General features: G+C 44.3%; 1 protein-coding gene across 4 annotated transcripts in view; it reads right to left on the minus strand.

Annotated features, from left to right (window-relative positions):
• Nucleotides 1–782: 782 nt before the first annotated feature.
• LOC118505829 overlaps nucleotides 783–20,870 on the minus strand; it is a 109,456-nt gene continuing 89,368 nt past the window's right edge. The window contains exons 7-17 of one of the 4 annotated variants that reach the window (XM_036042179.1): nucleotides 19,110–19,667; nucleotides 16,066–16,479; nucleotides 9,583–9,823; nucleotides 9,127–9,515; nucleotides 8,883–9,052; nucleotides 8,448–8,805; nucleotides 8,311–8,375; nucleotides 8,013–8,241; nucleotides 7,813–7,940; nucleotides 7,600–7,710; nucleotides 783–7,508 (exon numbers count right to left, since the gene is read on the minus strand). In XM_036042179.1, the coding sequence (XP_035898072.1) occupies nucleotides 7,227–7,508; nucleotides 7,600–7,710; nucleotides 7,813–7,940; nucleotides 8,013–8,241; nucleotides 8,311–8,375; nucleotides 8,448–8,805; nucleotides 8,883–9,052; nucleotides 9,127–9,515; nucleotides 9,583–9,823; nucleotides 16,066–16,479; nucleotides 19,110–19,667 (2,945 nt within the window). In that variant the 3' untranslated portion in view covers nucleotides 783–7,226. The remainder of the gene's footprint in view (nucleotides 7,509–7,599; nucleotides 7,711–7,812; nucleotides 7,941–8,012; nucleotides 8,242–8,310; nucleotides 8,376–8,447; nucleotides 8,806–8,882; nucleotides 9,053–9,126; nucleotides 9,516–9,582; nucleotides 9,824–16,065; nucleotides 16,480–19,109; nucleotides 19,668–20,870) is intronic. The other 3 variants (XM_036042181.1, XM_036042180.1, XM_036042182.1) reach the window with 3 other exon arrangements.

Below are 20,870 nucleotides of genomic sequence, written 5' to 3' on the forward strand. Positions count from 1 at the left end.
ATCAAGCAAGTTTCTGAACGCAACTTAAGCGTGCAAATTTAATTTTATTATTTTTTTGGTGTGTTTTCACGTGTCATCATGATGTAAAATTGATAATAAAAATTGAAACCCGATCATTAAAAATATGCAGAGTATAACATGACTTTCGCTCTGTAACTTCAGAATGTTCCTGTGTCTAATAGATTCAAAATTCTGCTTCGAATAATGATTTATGTTCTGCTTTAATAAATATTTATGGGTAATAAAATTTCGATGAAATAAAGACATTTGTACAACAAATATTGCTTTTGCTGGGGAAAAATATCCGGTACAACATTTATCCCCTTTTTACTGGGAAACTTAAAAACAAGACCTCAAACAATTGCTACCTGAACATAACCTCAACACTGGATGAACACACACACACACACATCATCATTCTAGCGGCAGCAACGATACAAGACAAAACCCCGATTTCACAACATACACGTAAGCCGGTTGGATGAAAGTTGTAATAGAGATGCCTCTCCCGGGCAGAGAATCATCCCCGACAGCCGGAGGACCGGAAAGCAACTGTAGCTACCCCTCCTCCGAAACTTACCTTTCGCCATTTGCACGGCCGGACGGGAGATGATAGAGTAACGCGCTTACCGTGCGCTAGTGTGGTAGCTGGGCAAGGATTATATGGACATTATCTTTTCATCCGCTGCGAGAGATGGAATTCTTTCAACTTTGCCACACCACCACCATGCTGGTAGCAGGGCGGTGCCGACGAATGATAAAATTTCGATCCACCAGCCATGTTTCGGTATAGTTGTTCGTCTTCAGATTGTTTTATTTTCTGCTCTCGCCCCACCTGCCCTTTCCATTACAATAGGAGCTTACAATGGATGTGGGTGTTTCTGAAGGTGTGCCGTGTTTTTTTTCTCCGTTCATGTTCACTCATCCCACCACTGTTTCGTTGCCTCGTTCCGCTTTATACCTTTCGAGCAAATGAGCTGATGTGTTTGAGTCATCGCTTTACGATTTTTGTTTTTGTTGCTCTCTGCACGATTTTGTTTTTTTTCTTCTGTTTTTTCTTTAATATTCAGCTTTACACTTGTTATACTATTTGTAGTTCTATTTTTTTCTTTTTTGTTTTTTTTGTTCCTGTGATGCGATGTGTATGCCCTTTTTTTGTTTGTTTGTAGGATTTTCCACACTATGTTCGTGGCTATGTGTTTGATGAACTGATCGGTGATGCACGGATGGAGTGGATAAGTGTTTAAAGTCGGTGAATCAGTACGGTGAAGGATGGTGAGTTTGTGTTCTCTAGATGCAAAATCAAGCGTGTGGATGTCAGTGTACTTCTTGCATGGAGGAAACCTTTGTAAACATGTGTGTCCAAATTGGTAGCTCGTTTTCCCATCAGCATTCATCGTGCTTTTTGGTTGGGCTCATCCCTTGTAATGTCGGTTTTGTACGCAAACGTATCAAAGGGCTTTGTAAAACATTGGTTTGGAAACATAAGAAAACTTTTGTCCCTTTTTCTGATCCTCGCTTTGGCCAGACTGATGGAATGCTTAACACACCCGCTTTCTACTATTATGCTTTTTGTGGCTGATTCCCTAACAACAATGTCAATAATTTGCTATTTAAAATTTGCTAAGATTCAACCGAAACAAGCCTCATAAAGCGTGAGGGATTTGTGAGGGAAGAAAGCGGACCACCATTTTGCTTCGCATTCTTACCGGACACACTCAAAACAGCAACAACGGTTCACTACCATCAACAGTGGTGGTTCACCAACAAATTTGGGATGTAAACGGGGCGGGTGATCGTGGCTGCGTGTGGATCATAGTGGATCATAGTGTGTGCGTGTTGAGTAGTAGTTGTGTGATAACGGGTAAGGATGCACGGGTGTATTCGTAATCGGTATTCGGTGCGTCGATTCTAGGTGATGTTGTGTTTGGGTGATATGTAGTGCTAGCTTCTTCACCTCACTAAACACACTTCTTCTAGTAACGGTCGTGTATAACGGTGTGTGTGTTAATGAATTTGGATGAGTTACATGATATGTGTATGTGTTTGAGTTTTTTTCTCGTCACTTTTAGTCTGTCCCTCCTGTCAGTACCGGGATCGAGTCTGGAATCGAACAAACTAACGGCTTAACCTAAACTGTTCAACTTCTCCTCCACCCCCCCCTCCCCACCCCAAAAAACGTAAGCGTCCAAAGTGTCTAAAATGTCAAAAGAACATACACGCGCTACTCATGTTCGGCTCGTTTTTCTTTACACTTGGAGAGAAGAACCTAACGTTCCTGGGCGCCCCCAAACTTCAAACGCGCGGCCCGGTTGGTTATGTGGTGTATGTATATATATATAATGTATATTTATAATTTCCCATATGTATATCCTCATGTATATTATGTATATATGTACACAAACACACACACACACGCACACAAAATTATACGCATCTCACGGTGAAATGGGACAAGTTGTGGCTAGCTGGGACTCGTCACATGATAGAATGGCTGGGCTGCTCTGGGGTTTCTACTGCGCTGTCGCCGACTCCACACCCATGAGTGTGGTGCCAGTTTTATTGCTAACACTGTCAACTAGGGCGTGTATGATAAGGACTTCCGAAGTTATTGTTTGTCTTGCCCGTTGTCCCGCGGGTTTGCTGTTAATTTCACTAGTTTGGGATTCGTTTGGTTTTACCTAACAAATAGCTTATGCAGATACTATATTCGCTCTACTGTGTGCAACCATCCAGTTTCCTTCGTTCGCTTTCATCAGAATGCATTACTTTGCTGCACCCACCGTGCACACCGAGGGTTGCCGTTCCGCAGCTGTAATGGCCCGGAAACCGTTCCCAGCTACGCTGTTGCACATTGGATAACGTTTAAAATCTATAGGTGTAACGTCACAAGTTCTGTTTTACAAACTGCAGTTTATAATAAAGCGACGATCATCGATCCGTTTCCCTCTCTTAAAGTTTAGTAATGAGTCAATTCATTTGGTTGTGTTTTCTAGTGTGTTTACGTGTGTGTTTGGTGAACGTTTTGACTGATATTTGGTGTATGTATGGTGTGTGTGTGTGTGTTGAGAGTGCTCTTATGTCTAGTGTTTTTTGCTTTGCTAGTTTCGTTCGTGTATCTGTGTACCCCTCTTCTCAAAACGGGCGTGAGTGTATGCTTGTGTGGAAGGTGTTGATGAAGTTGTTGTCGTGTAATGTGATTTCTTGTTTTTTTTTGTTAAGGAAGACATATGTTTTTTCTTTTACTCTTAAACGTACGATTTTTGTAGGATCGCATCATCCACAATGTTATTTCGCACACACTTACTCGAGATTTTAATAGCTTTTGTGTACCGTTTTTGGGTTTTTGCTTTGTGATTTCAATTTTTTCCCCCACGGCTAGTGCTTTTAGTATTGTCGCCAGATAATGGCGGCCATTTCGTTTGTTTTTCCTACTCCAGCGCTACACGATCACATTCTTTCAGCATACTTGTGTCCACTCTCATACTCACACACATACACACACACTCTCAAAGTAAAAGCACATGAATGAGTACTGTTAAGCGTTCGCCTGCCACTTCTGCTGTGGGTGGTAAAATAAAAAAAACTGGGATGGAGGAAATCGCTGTAGAGACAAAACTGAGACGCTGGCAAACACAACAGAGGCCTGATGCTGGCGTTTTGGCGCTACCTTATCAACTACCTACAACACACTGGTTCGACACACTAGACGGTCGCTACTAAACGGCTACAAAAACGGTGCTACCTGGTATCCACCGACTGCTTATACATCCTATCCAGGATTCTATCAATCCCCTGGCTTTTGCTAACGATATGTGTAAACATTGCAAATTTGGTTCGTTCATTTAAGCTTTCAGGTGGTTTTGTTTATGAAAAAGAAAAACAATTCTTCATAAAATGATAAAAAATTTAAAAATGTACAAATGAAATAAATAACAAAGCTTTTTTACCTTCTGTGTAGGTCTATCGGCAGTAGTTTGACTAGAAAGATCTTTAACCAATAAACAGTAATTCCTTGCTTGCTGCATCATTAACGACTCCTGGAAGGAGTTTCGTTTCAAAATTCATGTGCCAACAAAAAGGAAAACAAAATGGCACCGTGTCATTCACAGCGTGCATTTTACAATTCAATTCACCCTTGCCGAGACTACCAAACTCGCCAAGACAAAAGGTGGTCTGACCTTTTACCGGCCGGCTCATGATCTTGTTACCCATCTTTAAGGACGCGAAGGTAAATGTCCAGCTACAGCACGCTGGGGAAAGAGTTAAATGTCAGCGTATCGGTTACTGACACCAGCGTCCATTCTGTCACGGTGCTTTAGAACAAGCTTTCCCGGGGGATCGTTACCTTTTGCCGAGCGTGTAACATTGATAGCCCGGTCTGCCAATCCAATCACACCACGGTTCGAATGGGCGAGGTAAAACAAAAATCCAATAACCCCCGGTTCTTGCCAGACAGCGTGTCGAACAGTAGGCGGCGGGAGGGTCATAAAATCCGAGCTTTCGCTTCTCCCATACAAGCTTTGGCGGGCCAGTTGAAGTGGTCGTGGCCGGGTGCGGTGTCGAGGTGCAAATCGAAACCCACCACGAACGCTGGTCCATATTCATCGGTTAGTTTTTTTTGAAAATGGAAGAAAGGAACAGCGAGTTTTTTTTTCCTGCTGTAGATCGAACGTTTTGAAGCTAGCTGAAGCGTTACGAGGCGTTACGGTGGGAAATCGGAAGAACAGAAGCTTGGGAATGTTTCTGCACAGTGTGCTGTAAAAAAGAGGGAACCTCTGGCTCTAAAACCCCCAATACATGTGTTTAGCACATGTACGTACATGCTCAAATCCTTTCTGTAACATGTTGCTCGGTGGCACAGCGCCAGTCATGGGCTGTAACGCGCCTGCTGGAATGGGGTTTTTGGGGCCAAACCCGTGCTCCGACACCAGCGTATGAATAATGGCCATTATCAACGGATGTCCAATTCTCAAATTATCGATTCTTTCGGGCGTGTTTGGGTGATTTATTTCACCCCCGGCACCCCATTCATCCCAGTCACCGTGTTTACCGAGCGGTCGGTAAAAGGTTAGAACTTGATAGGATTGAAGCAAAAGTTTTGGCCTGTTCTTTTTTTTGGTCGCCGTTTCGTTCCCGGCAACCAACCACAGAAGCGATGTGTGCACACGATGGTGCTGATAGTTTTTAGAGGGGAGTGGTTTTTTCCTATTGGAATGGCCTGTTGTTTTAGTTGTGTGGCGCACACTCTTTTCATCGTTGCATTAGACCGATGCAGAAACCAGAGAAGCGTGGTGATGATATGGACCATGCACCACCGTAGTTGCATCCCAAGAGAAGGGGTTGAAAGCAAGAGAAGAAGAAAAAATCACATCCACGGGACGGTTTTTGTAAAAGGTTGCTAGCTACACACACACACACAGCCTCCATAGCTCACAAATCCAAGAACCGACGTACCGAACCGGCGGATGACAATAAATGGTGTAGCGCAACTGATGAATCCCACCGGACCTGACGGTTCGTGTTGCGTTCGTAACGCTTCCCTATCGCTCATTCCGGTGGCATGAGTTTTAGGCGCACGGGGGAAATGATTCGATGAATGCAGCGCGATTTGCTGCTTTATGCTGCTGGTTTTGGGCGTTCTTGTGATGGAACAGCTCTATGCTACTCGTCGAGGGAGTGTGTTCCTTTTGAAAATGATTTGTTCGGGATGTTTTTCAACCAGCAAACAGATTAAAGAATTACTGGGTCGAGTGATCATTTTAAGAACTTTAAACGTAGTTTGGACAAGTGGAATATTAGCCATAGTTTCTATTTAGCTATGAGGAGTGCATCACTAAAAAAAATCCATGTGAATGAATATTAAAGACCAGAAAAAGAGGATTCATGAATCTTGGTGCCGTCTTTTGATTATAGACTCTTAAAATATTTTATATTGATGCATTACTTTCTGCCAAAAATATGTATTCTAGTAAAGAAAATTTACAAATTTTCCAAATTTATAAAAATGTAAATAAAATATATTAGACAATAAAATAGAAAAGATTTTTTTTGAGAAACGAACCAAATTGATACAAGATATGTAGCTGTGTTGATCACTCACACTCAAAATCAATACATAATTACCATAAAACCGCCTTGAAAGTAACATACCAACGAGATTCGATGAGTTTTCCGCGTACATTCATTTAAAGCTGAACCTTCTAACGTACAGAACCTAACCACATGAAGCTTTGTTTCGTTTCTTCCTCCGCTTCAATCGATTCACTGTGCTTCTCTCGGACACAAATCATATTCATATAATTAAGCACAAATACACAAACACGCACACACACACACACACTCGCACGCAACCTGATGCAAAGCTAACGACGATTGACATGTATGTAACATTCTTCTGCTTCACCCGTCGGAACGGAACGCCAAAAACCTATGCACTTTAAGCTCATCCATTCATCTCTGCAACCATTCGTTCGGCTATGTTTATGTACACGTCCACCAGTACACCACTCACCATGCACTCGCTCACACTCGAACCACACCAAACTCACACAAACACACAGTCTCCACTGGGTCGCAATTACGGGTGTACACTTTCTGGACGATCGCCGGATTTTTTCTGTTACCATTGCCAGCCCGCACTAGATCAACCGGCAAAAGATCACCAGCACAGTAGATAACGTGGATAAGAGAGTGTTTTTCGAGGTAAGGTAACGAGAACAGAGAAACGATAATAACAGGATGCCAGGATTCTTTGTTTCTGTACGGGTAATGATAGTGTACGGTTACGTGTACTTGTAGTAACGGTAGTAGCAATAAGTGGTAGTTAGTGGTAGTAGTAGTAATAGTAGTTAGTAATAAAAGTCATAGTAAAAGCATGGAGTGAGTAGTAGCACCTTCCTGGAGCATCTTTGAGTTGGGGGTTTCTTGTTTTTTTTTTCTCTCTCTCTGCGTGAGTATAATGATGTGCAAAATGGGGTCGGGGTTTTTTTTAACACCACTCCGCGTCTAGTAACGCGAACTGAAACGAGCCTTCAAGGATGCCGATGGACTTAAAGAAAGTATTCTCTACCATTATATTACACTTAACAGTCATACTAGGTGCTCGTGTTTTTCGAGGTCGCGTTTGCACTGTGGTACTGCACAGTCCTCGCGATGACGCGGTGACATGGGAGAAGTGAAATGTTTTGTGCGTGTCCCACACTTTACGTCGGTATTGTCGATCGTCACGTAACGGATCGCGGTGCTGCCGGCCATCGTTGATGTTGGTTCCACCGGACAAACGGTGGGACTAGTGTGCCGCACAGTGTGAGCAGCACCGTTGCCACACCGGTGAGCAGACTGACCGCCACCGTTGGGGCCGTGTGCCGCCGGGCGTTACTGACCTCGGGCCATACGATCTGCACCTCGGCCATCTTGAAGATGCTGAGCAAACGATGAGCGGACAGTTCCACGTACTGCGTGTTGATCTGGTGACTGATCGTTTCCAGTATCCTGGTGCACTGGTCCTGCAGGAGTCGAAAGGATGAGAAGCGGAGACGCGGGAGACATGATCAGTAAGTTGGTTTGAGGTTAGGAGTTTTCTCGCCAGTAGCTTACCTTTTCCATCTTTAACAACTGCATCGGTGTGAGCTTCGGGTCCATCGGTAGCCTTATCGAAAGAATGATGTTTTCTTCCGTGATGTTAAACAGTGTTAATGTACAGAGAGTCTGAAGAGAGAGAGAGAGAGAGAGAGAGAGAGAGAGAGAGAGATAGATGAGCGAGTTAATAGGAGTCGAGTCGGCAGGGTTCATTAGGCGATCGTGTCTCACCGAGTTATCGATATGCTGCAGGACGTATTGCTGTAGGGCACGTACGGCGTCCTGTACTCCTAAGTTAGTGTGCGGTCTTAACAGTGCTTCGTCGGTAGAACTATAACCTAATAAAAGAAAGATACCGCCTGCGAAGAAAAGGGTTAATCGAGTTAATGTTAGAACCTTTCGCTTAAGATCTTACTAGAGCAAATACGTACCAGGAAGCTGATATTCTCCTGGCGGTGGCCTCATGCAGATGAACCGTCCCGAATAGCAGAGGCATCGGCCACGGAACGCTTGGTATGCCGGGGCGGCATGGCTGTAGTAGGCAAGGGCGGTCCGGCATGGAGCCAACGGAACGCACAGTGCATGACAGGTCAGGGCGAGTGAGTCTCCACCACCGCACGTGCACAGCTCGCTACATTCAGCATCGTCCAAGATGTAGAGCTGTTGGTAGAAAAATAAATCCGTATTAGCTTACGAACTTTGAAAGTTGACGACGATTCCACTACTTACTCTACGACTCTTTCCTTCTGCGATCAGTTGATCGGGCTGGTGAGATCTCTGCACCACGCAGTATCCTACAACAAGATATAAATCCAACCATTTGTTATCCCACTCAACTTCATCGCAAATAGCTGTTGTGTGCATACTTATAGGAACGGGCGTTGTCGTCGGCTCGGTCGTTGTCGTTGTAACGGTGGTCGGTGGTAGTGTTTCCACCTCCTGAACCTCCGTACTGGCCACGTGCAGTACCTGCTCGTCGGGTCTTTGATAGATCTCTTTCTCGTACTGTCCCGCCAGATCATCCTCAATGTCCGTATCGACCGACTGATGCCTGGTTCCGGATGATCGATCGTACTCGTCGGGGTGTGGATGCTGATGGCCACGCTCGATGTCCGGTCGTTCAATTATACCGTTTTGATTGTGCAGTAGCGTTTCCGGACGTGTGTCAGGTGTTTCGACATAGTTCGTTTCGACCGTATGCATTTCGGTCGGTTTTGGTCGATACTGTAAGCAAATAGGGTAGAAGAAAGTGACTTAAGTAATGCTGCTTTGAGGTGGGGATTGTACGTTGATTCTCTTACCACGGGTTTCGGCTTTGTTGGAGGAAGCGTTGGTGGATGTGTGATACGCGTCGTTCTCATGGTGGTGGTCGTGGTGGTCATGGTTGTGGTGGTTGTGGCCATAGTTGTCGTTGTTGTCAGCAGTCCCAGCTCCGCTAAGCGCTTCAGATGAAAGTCTTTCTGTGACTCAACTGTAAAATTTTGGTGAGATATGGTTATAAATATGGTTGAGTGATATTTGGGTACAATTTTCGGCCAAACTTACCAACGCAAGGATTAAGCCAGAGCAGCCGCTGCCAGCCGAGACAGTCGTACAGCTGCTGCATGTCCGAGCCCTGGCAGGCGCAGGTCGTCCTGAGCGGTGTGCCCAGAATGCCAAGCATAGCCTGCCTGCAAGCGCTCGTCTTTCCGGCACACTTCTTGGTCACACTGTCCACCGCACAGGACTGCTCGAACACCTCCAGCCGGGTGCGGCAGTCTTCATCCTCACGGCACAGCTCCGCGACGGCGTGGCAAGCTGGCGGCGCATTGTACGTGATACCGTTGCCGGCCGATGAAGACTGCTGGCTGAGGCTTTCCGGTGGCCGCTGGGCACACACCGGATGCAGCTTTTCCTGCGCAATCATACAGCTATCGTGCCGGTTCGGTGTTTTTCTGCAAAACGATCAACGTTGTGAGCAGGGTTCGCGTGAAACGTGAAAACCGTGTGCCGCACGCTTACCTGCACAGACAGAACGCAATGTCCAGGCTGAGATCGTCGTGAATGCTCTTGTAGAAGCTCTGCAGCGACTCCATGCAAGCGTTCCGATTGCACCGATGCTGATCGCAGTGCATCAGCACCGTCTTCAGTGCGGATGAGCACACCTGATCGTCACGGCAGGAGTCCAGCGCAAGGTGACAGGTACTTTGGAAGTGAATAAAACTCATTTCCGCCTCCTTCTCCTCAATGTCGTCCGAGCCGACTGTTTGGGGCGAGCGTGGGGAGGGAAAAACAGGCAACAAAGAGAAGGTGAGTAGGGTGGAAGAATTGCGATCGAAGGTGAAGTGAAGTGAAGTGCCGTTGCTGTAACGTAATCATCTGCACCGGAAGTATGCGGCATAGGAACTGTATCGGAATCGGAGAAGCAACAAATTGGGTTGTACTTAGTTTTTTCGTCCTGACGTCAGTCGAACAGTGTTTGTGTGTCAGTCGGAGTAAGAATGAGTATCTGCGCTTGTGCGCAGTTGGTGTGAAAAGTTCCAAGAACCATACGATTATTTAATTATAAAAAAGAGAAGAAAACACAGACGATCATATAGTGTATGGAAAGGTAAGAAACAATATAAGGAAGAAGAAGTATCCAAAATTTGTTCATTGAAAAGACAGTAGAAGAAATGCAGCGAATGAAGTTGACACAAAATTGAAACACAACAGACACATTAAGAATTCTCAAAAAAGGTACAAGACAAGAAAAGGTGATTAAGAATAAAAATAAAACCGATGTGAACGATATGGAAAAGAGTGGAAACATTTTGGTCTGATTGCCGAGCGACGATTGTGATGAGTGTATCGAGATGTTTCGGGAATGGAGATCAGCTGCGGAGTAACGAAACCGGACAAGTTAAAAGGTGAACCATCCAAACGCACCAACAATAACCGACGTTGAAAACCCACTCGTTCTGCTGGGCTTTTCGAGGATAATTCGAGACAACGGTGGTGTATTGATTCGCCTGAAAACTGTTAGTGGAGGGTAAGCATTGTGTGGTTAAGAAGTATCTAGCGTAACGATCTAAACGAAACGAAACAGAGCACGATACAAAACACAGGAACGAAAACAACTTGAAACGAAAAGGTGGCAAGGCAAAAGGCAGGAAAACTATTCTAGAGCGTTAGAAGCGTTGCTTTAAAGTGCAGAAAGATTGCAGTAAATGATGAAGCGCATGAATGATCTTTTGAATGGTGATGGTACGATTACGGTTTTTAATTGATGGTTTTTTATGTTATGTTAAGTTATGATCTTTAAAATTATTTACACAAGATTTTCCTACCATTTGAGACTTTCCTCTCCCTCTCTCTTTCTACTGAAAAACATTTTCTTTCTACCTAAAGAGCGGCTAATTTGCATGATTCTCTTAAAAGCTACAGAAGGTTTGTATTCCCGTATCATTGATCAGCTTTTGTTTCTGTCCACTGCTCCGCTCCGCTTAAGTCAAATCGTTTTAATTACAACTGTCGCTTGCAACTTTAATACCGAAAACGATCAAAGGAACGGCATCGTTCAACATCGTGCCGGCTATGCCGTTCCGCTTTAGTCCGCATTACTTCAGCGCAGCGTTCGAAAGGAAGCCATCTCCTTTCGTTCATCATTCGCGCAGCGTTCCCTTCACCGTACCGTAAGGGCCGCGTGTTAGAGTGGAAAAATATTAATAAATAAAACATAAATTTGAAATTTAGCAGCAAATTGTTTGACGAAGGACGCCAGGGGACGCCATCCTATCGCTCGCAGCTCACAGCTGGATCGTGGCTATTAAAGCCGACTAATGTGAACGTGGGGCAGGGGCAAGCTGGGTGTGTGTGTGTGTGTGACTGTGTGCCGGCTGGTGAATGCCAACGACTGTGTAGCGATAATGGCGCACTGCTGGAAGCGAGCTGGCAAGCCGGAACAGCGTGTGGACGCAGCTGACGTTTCCGTGAACCGACGGATGACGATAATTTTGCAGTCGTCTGTGAGAGCTGTGAGCTACTCGATGGAAATGATGCCCCCCCTTCCACCCACCACTCAAACGTTTCCCTCCCCTCTTCCAATTCTCGTCCACCACTAAGCCTTCGTCCCTGCGGCCCGCCATCCCTAACATTATCAGGTTGGGTTTTGAAGTATTATTATTGGACAGTCTGCCAAAACGCATGTGTACGGGAGAAGGTTTCTCTTACAGTGCTGTGCGGCAAAGGGAAGTTGGGTAAAAGACGGGAACGGGTGTGCTGTTGCATGTGGTTGTTGCTGAAGGTGGAAAGATCGAGGAGAAAAAAAATGGCACTTTGAACGAAAGAAAGCCGGCAATGATAAGAAAATCTCGACAAGCTCTTGACCGTACGATAAAAGCGTTTGACGACAGATTAGAAACAGCTCAGCGAGGGAAAAAATAGAGTCAGGAAAGAGGGAAATGGACTCGAGGTAGTCGCGCTCCCAGGCGGTCAGTCGAACTTATAGAAGAAAAAACTGCAAACGAAAGCATAAAACGTTGGTCGACAATTTTAATGAGGAGAAAATTAAAAACTCAATAAATAAATTTGCATTTAAATCCGCCGGCCACCGCCGTGGTACACCGTACCCGTCGTACCGAGCCGACCGATGTGGACAGAAGCAGCTGTTGATGCTGGAAGCACTTGAAATGCATAGGACTTGGCTGGATGGTGATTTTCAACAAGGTTTTCTGCTCTTCGCGGTGTATGTTGGGTGACTGTGTGTTTGTGTATGTGTGTGTTTTCTTCTACCTTCCCTCTGTTTGGGTCGGTTTGCCTCTTATGCGCCTTTGCGAAGGTAATTAAATTAAAACGGCAAAAAACAAGCAGTTATAAGTCGTTGAAAGTGATTCTGCGGTGGGAGCTTTTGTGGTGCTGAATAGATTTAAATTTAGATTGCAAATGTATGCCACCAGGTGAGTGAGGAGGAGCTGGGTCTGAGCGCGCGATGCTACCTGTGCGTGGGGATATGTACACTTGCTTTTAAATGGTATTAGAAGAATGATTTTGTGCTTGCAACTTTTTGACAATTTAAGGTAAGTTTTCTTGAGAAAAACCCCCAGTTAGAAATTATACACCCTCACCGGTACCGATTGGGAGAACTTTATCCCGAACTTTAACGTTCTTTTGTTAACATAAACCCATAAAACTTGGTATCAGAAAACTGGGTAAAAAACAACCTCCTGCCCTACATACATCGCTCCTCGCCAGTTTTCGCTGTGACTTCCTCCCCAGTGAAGGAAATCAATAAAAAACACACAGAAAGAAATAAAATTATCGTAAATCATGGGCTAAGGCAACCTTTGAGGCAACCAGTCGGGCGAACCGAGCGAGCTCAAAGTAGCGCGATCGTAATAAAAACATTACCGGAAGGCAAATTTTTACTCTCGACCCACAAGCCCCCCCCAAAAACAGGCGGATGAAAGCATACCACATCCTGCCCGTTCGCTAGATTTACAACGTACGATTTTGTAGCGTTCCAGCTAGCGACGCAACAATATTGGAACGACGAGCCCGCTTTATGGAATCGGTACCGAGGGAAAAACACTCGCCGGAAACTAGCACCGAAACTATATGTGGTCGGTGAAGGCAAAAGTTGTTGGGGGATCTTTTTTTGTATGTGTGTAGGTGTGTGTGTTTTCTATTCGCTAGCGGTGGAAAGAATTTGACCAACCTATGACCGGTGTTGCGTTTTTGTGAGCATATTTTAAGAATGATGTCTTCTGTGTGTAAGGTTTGGCTTTTTTGGTTTGGTACTGTGCGCACAAAAACCATGTCTTATGTAAGCATGAACGGATGAATGGTTGGAGCGAGTTGCATTGCACTGGCGATGCAATGGTTCGGTTTGAAGAGTGGATTGAAATGTTTGTGAGGTTTATTTGTAGAAAAAATCCTTAAACCCTGCTTCTCACAATACAATTGTGTTCCAAGACATCTTTTATAAAAGTGTTTAGTGTTTAATTTGATCATAATTTCAAATAATGGATCGTGAAAAACAGTTTTGATAGCCTATTCTAGTTTTATAGTCACCTTACCCAAGAGTTATTATAAAATATTTTATACTTAAGCAACACCTTCCATTTTTTCTAAACAAAACAATTTTAAATATGGCGTTTCTCTATACTATAATGCAAACAGAGCTTGTAGCTTATTTACTTTCAATTCTCTAAGTTGGATCTTTGTCATTACTTGTCAAATACTTTATTCGAACCCTAGCCACTCAAAACTTTATTTAAATCTTGCTGAAAGGTTTATATTTATAAAATTTTCAAGGTAAAAATCAAAGTTGTTAAAATAAGTTGTTGTCAAACAATTGCAAATAACCTACTTTAGTTGTGATAGTGGGACAATATTTAAAAATGTTACAGCAGTTTAATTTTGTATGTTAATAATTCCTCTAAAAAGTATGGAAATCAAGCCGAAAATTTCAAATGTCGTAAAGCCTTGTAAGAGTAACTTGATAGTTCTATCATGTTGCATATTTTGCTTGCGTTTCATATATTCAGTTTTAAATAGTATCGGCGTAAAAGCTGCATTTCAGTAGATCATGTACTCGCGTTTCATCATTTGCATGTGCACAGGCGGAGGGCTTCTATATAGCTTCTAAAAATTCGCAAAATAATACGCACATTACTGTTGCTTTTAATGACAAAAAAAAAAACACTGAAACGAAGACCCGTTTACATTACGTGACATTTATTACCATTAGTAATAAAAAAGAGGTCTAAAAACAGAAGAAAATTGTACACAAACATTACGTTACTTAGTACTTTCATCAAACAAATTATGGCCACTGACATTAGAAAGAAAAACACTTACAACAAAAACCACACAAATAAGTTGAAAAAAAAAAACACAGGAAGTAAACCAAACAACCCAAAAAGCACATACGGCATTTATACTGGTGTGGGGCTGATTTTTTTTTTGCTGCGGGATGCACAAGTGACAAGGTAGTGTTCGTTTTCTTACTTTGTGTGTGGAAATAATACCGTGGGAAAAGAACAAAACAAACAACCGATCAGAAACCGGGGAAGGGAAATAATGCAAACCATAACTGTGGTACCCGACAAAACTTACCTTCCCAGCACAGAAATTACAAATCGAGTGTGTTGTAATGGGCAAAAATGGACACCAGGTTGCGCATGTGTGTGATGGATGGGGTTCGGTGACGAATGATGATGGCTGAAGGTGTGGCCAAGAAATTGTCACCGCAAGAGTCACTCGAACGATACAGCTGCTACAGGTGTGGCGAGAGTACTGGTACGAGACCTCTTCGTACGATCACTTCCACTATGGGACCTGGTCGGTGAGTTGTTAAGTGTTGGTGTGTAGGTTTGTGACGAGCGCACTAAATTGGGACCTTTGTATTCATTTCGAAAGTTTGGAGATTGGGAGGTTGGGAGTTTTGTTTTCTAGTAATCACATACACACACTCGTAATAGGGAAAGTCGTACAATAAAAACTGTCAACGCAGGAAGGACATTAAACACACAAAAAAACCTTTCACTCCAACGGATCGACTCTCGCGAATACCATGAACTGGAACACTAAATCAACAGCTCATCGATGGCGTTGATCAACAGGATTATTGGCATTGATAATCGGAATCACTTTCAGCCAGGAGCAGCGTAACCTGATAACCACACACACACGTACACGCACACAATCATCACACCTGGCACAGATTAATAGTGAACAAGAGCAACAAAAAACCTGAATAATAAATTACAGGTGCCGTGAAATATCGATGGACCAACAAGGGCTGCGAGCAAACGAAAGAGGGCTAATGAAACAACAACATCAACACTGCCGTTATTGCAGTGAGCCCTGTAAAAGCAGTGGACAGTGGTGAATGGCTCAAACCATCGACGTAACGTTCCACTTGACTTTAAAAAAATCGATTTAAGGAAAACGAACGATTTTATTATGTTTCATGGGCAGGAAATTTCTTTTATGAAGTATTAAATTCTATGACATTTTGTTAATTCATTGCTCTGTAGAAACAGATAATGGAATTCAAAGGCCGAACTGCCGAACATTGCTTTAAAATCGCTGATACAGTAATATATAACTCGAACTCGAAAATGATTTAAGATCGTTTGTTTGGAGAAAATTTGGAAAGAAGAATTCCAGAAAGGTATTAAAAAGGGGGAATACACTCATCTCAATCGTCTTTGACAAACAGAAATAACACAGAATAGATCGGGATTTTGAAACAGACATAAACACGCACACACACACACGACAAAACACGGGCGCACATACAGTGGTACAACGATGAAGTCATCCGCGAACACGCACCGCCGGAACCTAGTTGATCGTACGCTAGCTACGCGTTACTTCCAGATGCAGTCGCCGTCGGTGTTTGAAAGGTGCAAGGAGGAAAGTACAGACAGAGCAGGGGGAGAGAGAGACAGAGAGGCGCAACCGGACATCCGGTACTGCTGGACAGCTGGCGTGCTGTCCGTCCGGAAGGGTACCTACATTGTTTGTCCATTGTGTGCTCGTAGCTAGAACCGTCGAGCTCGATGCCGGCATCTCCATTGCCACCGTTCAAACTGATCAGAATATTGTCGACCGGAGCGGACCCACCCGACGCGGTCAGGTAACCACCGGAACCGGGGCCACCGATGCTACCACCAGCACCACCGGTTGCGTACTCGTACTCGAACCCACCGTACGAATGCGGATGCGCTGGCTGGTGCTGGTGGTTGCCAAAGTGGCCGCCGGCCCCGTGCTGGTGCAGATGGTGATAGCCGCTGATGTTGTACGGATAGAGTGCCGTCTTGTAGTGCTGCGGATAGTAGGCATGCGGTGGCGCGACCAGCGGCGTCTCGATCAGGGCCATATTCTGGTCCAGCAGACGGTGATAATTATCGTCCACACCCATTGCCCGCACTGCAACGACGGAGAATAGGGTGGAGGAATATCGATGTAGCAGAGAAAGAGAAAGATAGAGAGAGAGAGAGAAAGAGAGAAAGATAGATAGATAGAGAGAGAGAGAGAAAGATATATAGAGTGATGTGAGATGTGTGTTGGACACACAAAGAGGCGCGTGTGTGAGGCTATCCTTCCGTGGCAGGTTAATTTGTTGCATTTGATTGTATATTAATGTGGATGTTTGCGTATAATTGTGTGTATGTGTGTGTAAGTTTGTGTGGCTGTTTGTTGGCTAAATTATACGAGCGGATGGGTGTCGGTTGCGAGGGATGCATAGCCGCGAGGTACGGTGGGGCGCAGGCGGGAAGGATTTGGAAGAGGTGGCCAGAGCAACCAGAGAGTTTCAGTTTGGCATTACGCTTAATTCATGAGCTTGGTTTAAGCAACCGACTGTGGTTGTCGAAAATCAACAAACTCGGCCTCGGTTGTCGAACCGGAGCCCGGTGTACTTTTTCTGCTTCTTCTCATTTTGTTTGAAATAATCGGCCCCCGGATGTTGCCTCTCTTGCCAAATTCGTTTCGGGTGGGCAGCAGCTGAAGGGTTTTCAGGCTACGGGGATAAAATCTGAAACAAAAAAGAGCCCCGCACTCGGTACAGCGTACGGTTGGGTGGCTGGGGAGGTGAAACATTCAACCGAGCGGTACTATTTGTATTGGTTTTTCCAGTTAATTTTTTATCTGCGTTACGCTTGCTCGTATCGCGCAGTAGAAAGAAAGCTCGTGCACTCCATTTGGCGAGCTCACCAACGACACACCATAAAACCTACATCAGACGTGCGGTTTTTGGGGCTTGATTGTGTGTGTGAGTGCGTACCTCACTGCTGTCAGGTTTTGTTTAAACAAAAAAAGAAAGCTTCTGCCCCACCCCTTTCAACGAGAGTGGTTTGATTTACGAACCGAAAGCCACGACCCGCCATTCAGCCTCTGTGGCATTGACTTTGCAGCGCAGTGGAAGCAATTTATTTTGAAATGATATTGCATTTAATTGCTGAACTGTTTCCAATTGCGTTTTTTGCTTGCTCTGTATCATGAACAGTAAAAGGGTTGTTTTTTCCTGCTATGTATTTGCGTAGTAACTGTAGTGATTTCATTCATACGAATAGATTAATGGTTTTTTTAAATTATACAAGTATTAACTAAATTAGAGAATCGAACGGCTATCGAATTGTTGTCCCTATTAGTCTTAGATTCTCTCTGCACTCTACTCTCGGATCGGATTCACGTAAACGTTAGCTGCTGTATCAATACGTCATCCATAAGATGCATATCTAAACAGGTTTATGACAATAGTTAGATTTGATGTCAATATGCGTTGGGCAGATAGTGATTTAATTAGCTGATGAAAGATTTGTATCAACATTGTTGAAAGGCAACGACAGCAGAATAGTTATTGGCTCACGTCATGTGTTATCAATGCTGATAGTACATAAACAACCTCACTTGAAGCCATTCTAAACAGTTTAATAGCACATAAATTCAACGTTGAAATTCTGGTGTAGCTCAATGGAAACGCCCAGTACTTTTGCACTCCACAGATGATATGAATGGAGACGCCCGGTATTTTATAAAGATTTGAAGTAAATGTTGAGTGCGTCACTTATCAACTGATGATAAATTAAAAAAACCCGGTTCATGAACATGTTTCATTCTTGGAATGAAAAGAGGAGAGGTTTGTGGTAAAAATGTATCGTTTAATCTGTCACTTAATTCCAATGAAGCTTTTGTACGAAGAGCGTCAGCATGGTGGAGACGCCCAGTACTTCATCGCATCATTTGCTGCTTTTCTACCAAACTTAATTCTTTTTGATCTGTTGCTGGTAATCTCCTTGTAGCCTTTTTAAATTAAAATGCTTTTGCTTTTGCTGCTGTTCCTAATAATTCATATACCTGTGAAAAGAATGCTAATTAGTGATATTTAATCGGATGAACACTTTATGGGTGGCTGCATGAAATCGTGAACGTGATACCATTGACCAGTACGGTGCGTGTGTGGTGTGATTGCGTGCGTACATTCGTCATAGTGCAGGTGCGTTAGAGTTTGTTCCCTGGTGTGTTAGTGCGTCAACAAAGTGCTTGCAAGTTTGTCACAGTCTTGCGTAGGTGATAGTTATTGCGGGTGCGGCGTAGAAGGTGCTTTCGGTGCAGGTGATTACAGTGGCACATTTCGCAAGCATTTGAATTGGATTTTTTGAGAACATTTGAGACATGAAGTTGCGATGGTAAGAAGTGTGTGTACTCAAAAGCGTAATTGTGGCAATATTGAGGAACAAACTGATTGGTGGCTTAATTCACAGGCCAGTGAAGAGCGACTTTTAGAGTGGAAATTGAACTCAATCATAATAGTACTCAGATTATTTCAATCAACAACAGATAGCAGGGCAATAAAGCAAATCATTTCGAAGAACTATTTCCAAAATAACTGCTTTTGAGTACGCCAACATCTTCCATCGCTCGTCTCAATCAAACGCTTGTCCATAGCGTTTCGTTTCTTATCGGCCCACTCAAGGCCGACCCCTACTAGAAGAAGGAATAGGAAAAGTAGTGATAAATATATGATGAAACAGAGGCAGCGGTTGCTAGGTTCTCACCAGTCTCCGGTTGCTGCTGGAGGTCAGATGGGACCGACATGCTATCCCATCGTCCCATACCAACGTGACCGGTCGGATCGGCCGTACCGTTCTCGCCGTGCCGGTACGGATGCTGCTGGTGCTGGTGCTGATCGGGCCACGATGGTGCGATGGGTGCATTATTACTGCTACTGTGAGTGGGACTTTGGTGCTTGGTGTTGTGGTGCATGCTGGTGTCAAAATTGTGCTCGTATCTAGTGCGATAGTTGTGCTCTGTCCCCGGGTGCTGCCGGGGAAAGGGGGCGGAGGAGGAGGAGGAGGAAGAGGATTGATCTGTTTCCGGGTGGGAGCCGTTGGACGTGCTCGGGCCCGGCCCATCGGGCAGGTTGATGTAGTCCACGGTGGCGTGGTAAATGGCGGACCCGAACGCCGACGGTGGGTACTTCTTGGAGGGAAACAGAAAGTACGGATAAGTGCTGGTGGGTGGAGGATCTTCAATGATGTCGGAGGGAAAAAAGTTCGGATAGATGGAATTAGTTGCGGTGCCGGAAGATGTGTCTAGTGCGGAGGGAAGCACATCTGCAAGAAGAAGACAAAAAACACGAATGGTGCGGAAGAAGAAGAAAACAGTATACATAACACATGATAACACGGTTGATTTATCGGTTTTCGTTTCGTTCAGCTTTTGCAATCGCAGACTATCAAAGGAAATGCGCTTTCCATGAGAAGGACCGAAGTGAACAAATATGTGTTAAAGAGGAGGTTCAGGAAACTCTTTTTAATATATTTTAAAGTTATTTATGTAAAGTAAAATATGTGCAACCATAAGTCAAATCAGCGCCGGGAACACCATCCGTCTACCAAACACCTGCAAAGTACTGTAAGCCCTCGGACTAACTTTTCCTTTAGCTCCTGGAACTTGCTTTCCCACCATGCATTCAACCCACCAAGCTATTCAGACTCACTGCAAACCACATAGTGCTTCAGTATTTTGCCCAACACTCATTACACTCATCCCGCAGTACTTTGCACCTGTCGGCTGGAAGCACCGTGCCCGGACCCGGACCGGTCTTAGTTTGAGCTTTTTAAGCGTGAAAACGTTGGCTTACCGATCTTTCCACTCGATGTTTCGCTTCGTGATGCACTTACCCGTGTCGGATGTTGTGGGTTTTTTAGTGTAACATGTGCTGCCAGGCAGGAAAGAAAATCTCCTTCACGCCGAACCGATACTTCAACATGTTGTACGAAGGAAACACGATACCGGAAAGAGATTGTCGGGAAGCCAGCCAGCCTGCCCTGGTTTTTCCTCACGAGCCCCGTTTAGGCGACTCGAAACTATGAAAACAACAAATTGCTTTAATAGATCACGTCATTTTTATGCGCCGTGCTCGTTCGGTTTGCAGCACCAGATCGAGGCAGTAATAAACCTTCCCATTTGCAGGCTGCCTGTTGGCAGGTTTGCTTAACGCTGACGCATCTAACTTCCAATTGTAGTTGTTTTGTTCTGTGCTTTCATCCTGTTGTTACCGTGTTTGCTTGACCCTTTTTTTTTGTTACGCTCGAGCGTGTTGGAAAGTTGTTGTAAATTTCCCTGACACAAACCGAAACCCCCCAGCGCTGGGGGAAATTTTTCTTTATTCTTTTCATTTCCGGTCGTGAGTTCACGGTTGCGTTGGGTGGAAAGTCTTCATAAAATTCATTGCTCTTCATTCACGGATGGGTGAATGTTAACAAACAGAGAGAGAAAAAAAAGATTACGATGAACCGTGCGTTCTTCGTGGT

The sequence above is a fragment of the Anopheles stephensi genome, chromosome 2 (genome assembly GCF_013141755.1).
Source record: "Anopheles stephensi strain Indian chromosome 2, UCI_ANSTEP_V1.0, whole genome shotgun sequence".
In the NCBI taxonomy this organism is placed as follows: domain Eukaryota; kingdom Metazoa; phylum Arthropoda; class Insecta; order Diptera; family Culicidae; genus Anopheles; species Anopheles stephensi.